General features: G+C 37.8%; 1 protein-coding gene across 1 annotated transcript; it reads left to right on the top strand.

Annotated features, from left to right (window-relative positions):
• The first annotated feature begins 2237 nt into the window (after window positions 1-2237).
• LOC139201741 (pro-cathepsin H-like) lies at window positions 2238-5655 on the top strand. The gene is made up of 12 exons (XM_070831145.1): window positions 2238-2422; window positions 2564-2595; window positions 2717-2822; window positions 2913-2983; window positions 3063-3167; window positions 3800-3886; window positions 3999-4054; window positions 4155-4236; window positions 4349-4417; window positions 4492-4598; window positions 4976-5101; window positions 5179-5655. Exons 1-12 carry the CDS (start codon window positions 2359-2361, stop codon window positions 5246-5248), a joined length of 975 nt encoding a protein of 324 aa, XP_070687246.1. The 5' UTR covers window positions 2238-2358; the 3' UTR covers window positions 5249-5655.
• The last annotated feature ends 540 nt before the right edge of the window (window positions 5656-6195 follow it).

Raw genomic sequence — 6195 nt, 5'->3', positions numbered from 1 at the left:
TGTACATTTTGTACATGCAACCCTGCATATTTCTCAATGTGGAACGGTGTAATCCTTTCAAAAAAAAAAAAGTTGTATCTCAAGCTTAAACACAAAACGCTACAACAGTGTGGTCCTGAAACCATGACTTAGAGGTAGGAGACAACTTCAAAGTGTTTTGCATTTATACTGTAATCCTGTCTATAACCATTTCTGTTAGCAGGAATATAGTAACGTAGTGCTTATTCTGTGAATATTTGTATGTATTTTTACTATGTATGTACAGTACACTTTTGAAGCTCATATGGCAGGCATGCAACACCTTCACAGACAGAATAATACTATATACTTATACTGTATACACTTATACATGCACATACTCTTATAAGGTATATAAACAAATAAACATTTTGCTGTTAGCAATACCCAGTGGTATGAAAATTATCTTTCAACCCTCATGTTTCCACACCTTAAGAAATTTTCCCAGTTTTGTAAGAAAACACATGAAAAGACAAGTAAAGAAAAGATATGAGATGATGATGACGCTGATGATGATGATGATGATGATAATAACAAATAAACAGACATATGTTTCCCAGTTACCTCTTGCTAATAAATCCATTTTATATCAGGGGGATTTTGTCTCCAGTGTTTTTGTAGATCATCTACAAGCTGACATCATGCTTGCTCAGTATGAAATAAAACATAACCTGCTTGTATTTAACATCACCAGCATCTCTCTGTCATAGTCAGCAATGGTGTAGCCTACAGTGGACAAACCTGTAAATAGTTCCATAGTTTTATATAAAATCACATTCAAGATTCACTTTTGTCACAAATGCATAAATTGGCATAAAACTTCGATGAATTTCATGTGGTTACATGTTAAAATACATCATGTTGAAACACAGGTTAATATCAGGATATAATATGTTACTTGTTCACAAAGATTCATGATAGTGAAAGTGAAAGTCACTTAATTTCAAGTCAGGAGGTTGCAGTTGCATTCAGTGTTTGTTATCTCTTTGTATCCATTTATATCATGTACACATCCATTGTCACTGCTTATCCTTAAGGGTCGCCAGTGTGCTGGAGCCAATCCCAGTTGACTTTGGGCGCGAGGCAGGATACACCCTGGACCGGTCGCCAGTCAAACGCAGGGCCGACACATAGAGACAGACAACCATTCACGCTCGCTGTCACAGCTAGGGGCAATTTAGAGTCTCAAGTTAGCCGAAGAACCCACGTAAGCGTGGGGAGAACATGCACACTCCACACAAAATGGCCCCAGGGTTAAATTGTTGCTGGCCGGCAGGAACCTCCTTGCTGTGAGGCAACAGTGTCAGCCATCTCACCACCGTGCCGCCCTTTTATTTTATGTATATAAATATTTTCATTTACATATGGCTGGATTAACCTGCCCTGGGGCAAACAAATTGTTGTTACCTTGCCTCCTTTATTACAAGCCCAAGACCCTAATACTAACTAATGCTCCTCTGCTGATAACACTAATACTAATATTACGTGGCCTCAGGCTTTCTTTATGTCAATTGGTTTGAGGCAGTTGGATTAAAAACAACTTTATTTAGGACTATATGACCATGACGTAAACTGAAGTTAAACTAGATTTTAACACAGGTGCTCATTTTCATGACAAAGCAGCAAAGATGATGTAATATGATAATAATGCTTTTCATGAGTCTGGTGGCCCCGGGGGTGTTATCTACTTTACTGTGTTGGTAATCTGGCCTCACATTCAAAAGTATTTAAAGGAGAAATTGATAGGACATTGGTGCTTAAGGCTTCAGTTAAACTATTAAAATACACATTAAAAACTCCACATCTTAAAAAAGTAATGGTTGGTACATGGCTTTATGACTCTTTAAAGGACATATGGTTGATTCATTGGCACTCTAGTCAGTAGACTTGATTGAGTAGTTAACATTAACAGGAAAAATAAGAATAAAAAACATTAACATTCAACCATCATCAAATGACTCCTGACCTAACTTGAAGCAATTTGACGATTAACATGTTACTTAACCTTTAAATTAGGTTATTGCAAGTTCTTATTTCCTTACACTTTTAATTTCATTGAAAATATTACCCATTATCTCCTTTGGCATTACATTCATGTGTATGTGGGTTATTCTGGTGGCTAAATAAAGAGCACAGACCACTATTTGAAACACAGTCTAAATAAAGTGCGCCTCCAGGTATGACACTGATTGGTTGACTCGTTCACTGCTGACATTTATTTTAGTCAGTAGGGGAGTTTGAACCGACAGCAGCTTACCTCGTGACTCCTCGTTCTTCTTCACTTTACTTCCATCCTCCGCCTGTTAGGAAGCTTTAATGAAGTTTTAATAAGTGATCATCATGAGCACTTTCCTTTTGTTTGCTTTAGTGTCCGCGGCTTCAGCTCTCCACCTGTCGGGACAAGGTAAGCTGCTTATTTCTGCTGTTGTACCATTTGTGTTACCATTAACTTTCACTTTCATAATCTGCAATGGCGTCAATTCGTTTGTTTTTACTGTTTAATTCGCTGGATTGCATCAAATTTGACAATATGAATTGTTTTCAGGCGAGTTTCACTTCAAGTCATGGATGGCACAGGTACGTTATGTCTATCAGGAGCTCGAGGTTTTGAAGAAGTTGAAAAATCACTGTTACATTGTTGGTGTGGGTGTGTGTGTGATCACAAGATGACTGAAAAGTCCCTTTTCCTCATGTACAGCACAACAAAACGTACAGCACGAATGAGTACAATGAGAGGCTCCAGATATTCACTGAGAACAAAAGGAGGATCGACAAACACAATGCAGGAAATCACTCTTTCACAAGTAGGAACAGCTTGTTTGATTTAATCTTTTTTTTTCTCATATGGTCCATAAAAAAACATGTCTTGAGTCTTGTTTCCTCTCTTCCTGCAGTGGGGCTGAACCAGTTCTCAGACATGACATTTGATGAATTCAAAAAGGCTTTCCTCTGGTCTGAGCCACAGGTAATGTACAGAGAGATACAGATACATTTGATTCGTTTTGAGAGGGGATTTTATTTTTCTTTTATAATGCCTTTTACAGAACTGCTCCGCTACGAAGGGGAACTACATCAGCAGCAACGGACCACATCCAGACTCGATCGACTGGAGAAAGAAAGGAAAATATGTGACAGACGTGAAGAATCAGGTGAAGTTTAAGTGCACAAACATCCACAAACACACACACTTTTTATTTTCAGTTACTGGTCTCAAAGGTCACAGCATGTTGATTAAAAGACTGGTGATAACTGATGACTCCAAACTGGGGGACTGGCCTCTTTGTGGGGCTGCAGAGATAATAGCTGTGTTCAGTTTAACTGGCTGTAAACTGCCAGTAGTAGTAGTAGTAAAGTAGTACCTTAGTTTTAGTATTATAATATTAGTATTTGTTCATACTGTATACAGCTAGTATGTTATATTGAACCGAGTCATTTTTTGATGTGTCAAACACATCACATGTGAATTGCTGCATTGCAATAAATCAATTAATAAACTGAATCGGTGCCATTGTTGACGTGGGTTAGTTCCACCTGTGCTTTTCTACATAGTAGGAGGAGCCCAGGTGTCACATGGCTCCGTCCCATTATAGGGTTAGAGTCAGGGGTCAGCATGCACAACACCAGGAGACTGAAACAGAAGCAGCTAAATGGAATTCAGCCAGCATTAATGTTATTATTTACACCTGTGCTTTTCCCAATGTGACGTGTCAAAATGCCAAAAAGGTCTTTTGTTATAGGTTACAAATTGTTTTATTGCTTCACCCTCTCTTTTGCACTGAAGGGAAGTTGTGGTAGTTGCTGGACTTTTTCCACAACCGGCTGTTTGGAGTCTGTCACTGCTATCAACACTGGGAAGCTCACACCACTGGTGACTTTCTTTCACTTCTCTATCAAAACTGCTGCTCTTGTATTAAAAAATGTTGTTCCTTTGTCAGAGGTATTTGTTGTAATCTTGGAAGTATTTTTTTTATTTTGCTTAGTCAGAACAGCAGCTGGTAGACTGCGCCCAGGACTTCAACAACCATGGATGTAACGGGTGAGAGTGAAAAATATGTTTCCATCCTCTTTTGATCATTTCTCTGTAACTACTGCTTTGTGCATCACTGCAGATAACGACATTTCACTTTGTCCTCTAGTGGCCTTCCCAGTCAAGCATTTGAATACATCATGTACAGCAAGGGGCTGATGACAGAGCAGGACTACCCATACACAGCTTATGTAACTAAATATTTTGCCGTTCTACATTACAAACAAACCAAAATGATAAGTAAAGCCGACTTTGAACATGCATATTAAATGACTTTTGGTTTTTACTTTTATTTTTACTCAGGACGGTAAATGTGTGTATAAACCAGACATGGCAGCTGCTTTTGTGAAGGAGGTGATGAATATAACAGCGGTGAGTGAACATGTCTTCCCTCAGGATCATCTTTATTTGAATGCTTGTAAGTGATGAAGGTTTTCTTGTTCCAGTACAATGAGATGGAGATGGTGGACGCGGTCGGCACTCTCAATCCTGTCAGTTTTGCCTTTGAGGTGACATCTGACTTCATGCAGTACTCCCAGGGCGTGTACACAAGGTGAGTACAAGTCATAGACATATAGTCATGTATGTTTTTGGAAATGTATTTGTCTGTCAGTTTTTAAACTTTTTAAACTTATAGTGTAAATGGGTGATCATGAGCATGAGTGGGAGAGTATGACGTTTTCATTGGGACAGACATAAACAAAGGCACATTCGGTTTCATGGCATTTTTAAGAATTTTCTAATAATACATAGTTAGATATGATAATACCTCCACACACAGCTAGACTTTTACTGCGCATGAAGCGCTCATGCAAAGGCCTATTAGGTAAGTAAAGCTGTTCAACTGGAAAGTGGTTTAGTTCCTCATTCTTGATCAAAACAGTCATGTGTATAAAGTTGGGTACTATTTATTTCTCTTCCTCCTTTCAGCACTGAATGCCACAACACTACAGACAAGGTCAACCACGCTGTGCTGGCAGTCGGGTATGGAAAGGAAAACGGATCCCCTTACTGGATAGTGAAGAACTCATGGGGAACCCGCTGGGGGATTGATGGGTAAGTCTTCTATTTCACCACATACAGGAAAAAAATATTTATCAGACAAAGATATTAACAGTCTTCTCCTCTTACAGATATTTCCTCATTGAACGTGGGAAGAACATGTGTGGACTTGCTGCCTGCTCCTCTTTCCCGCAGGTGTGATTTCTGCTTGATAGAAAACTACAAAAAAAAAAAAAAAAATACGTTTTTCTGTATTTTACAAATTGAATTTTTATATAATCAGTAGCCTACTGTGCCTCCATGTACAGTTTTTGATTTTGGTTTGATTTCATGTTTACACATGTGAAAAAGATACAAGTTGATATATGTATATATAGAAAGACAAAATGTGACAGAGAGGGGTATAGAAGGATGGGAGACAGAGAGAGAGAGGGAGAGTAAACGAAAAGACTGCACACATTAGCAGACATCCATATATACAAGTACATAAGTCTTAGTAGTGAGTACAGTGTGTTTTGCACTATGGAGTAACACTACGATAGGTTAGATCCTGAAATATACAGACTAATCAATAAATCTGAAATGATCACCAATCAAAACCTAGAAAATCTGTTTCATCGAGTCTTTCATCATAATAAATTGTAACTGTCTATAAGATGCCCAGATATGGTGACTACAGTAACAATGACTGAAAAAGGTATAATCCATGAGGACATGCTGCTTTCTATGAGTTCACAAAACAACTCTAGAAAGAGAGTGTCAGATTTCTTTATTTGTCATGTGCACAATAATCACAGTGAAACAGTCACTGGCAATGAAAATCTTAAATGTACAGCTCCCTCCAACAATGCACGAACAATATGTAAAGTAAGAAACATGCAAGCAAAAGTAAATATAAGAAAAAAATAAGAACAAGGATCTAAGACATAAGAAGAAAACACAGCAGTTAATTTGAAAATAAATGAATAAATGTCCAAAAATCAGCTTGAAGAAGTTTTCACATAAATCTGGAAAAAATTCAAAAGTTTGAGTTTGATTTGATTCAGAAATACTTAAAAACACAAAAAGTTATGACATGTCAACGAAGAACAATTTAAGATTCTGTACTATTTCTAGCAATCAAATTTAAGCACGTTTGTGGCATTAAC

Source organism: Pempheris klunzingeri, chromosome 5, assembly GCF_042242105.1.
Source record: "Pempheris klunzingeri isolate RE-2024b chromosome 5, fPemKlu1.hap1, whole genome shotgun sequence".
Classification (NCBI taxonomy): domain Eukaryota; kingdom Metazoa; phylum Chordata; class Actinopteri; order Acropomatiformes; family Pempheridae; genus Pempheris; species Pempheris klunzingeri.
Note: the sequence above shows the minus strand (reverse complement) of the source record. Positions and strands in the feature narration are given on the sequence as shown.

Excerpts from the sequence above, each read along its gene's own strand:
- LOC139201741 (XM_070831145.1), top strand. The coding sequence starts at position 2,359 with ATGAGCACTTTCCTTTTGTTTGCTTTAGTGTCCGCGGCTTCAGCTCTC. Across the intron at positions 2,823-2,912 it reads AGGAAATCACTCTTTCACAA|TGGGGCTGAACCAGTTCTCA; the intron begins GTAGGAACAGCT and ends CTCTTCCTGCAG. Across the intron at positions 5,102-5,178 it reads ACCCGCTGGGGGATTGATGG|ATATTTCCTCATTGAACGTG; the intron begins GTAAGTCTTCTA and ends CTCCTCTTACAG.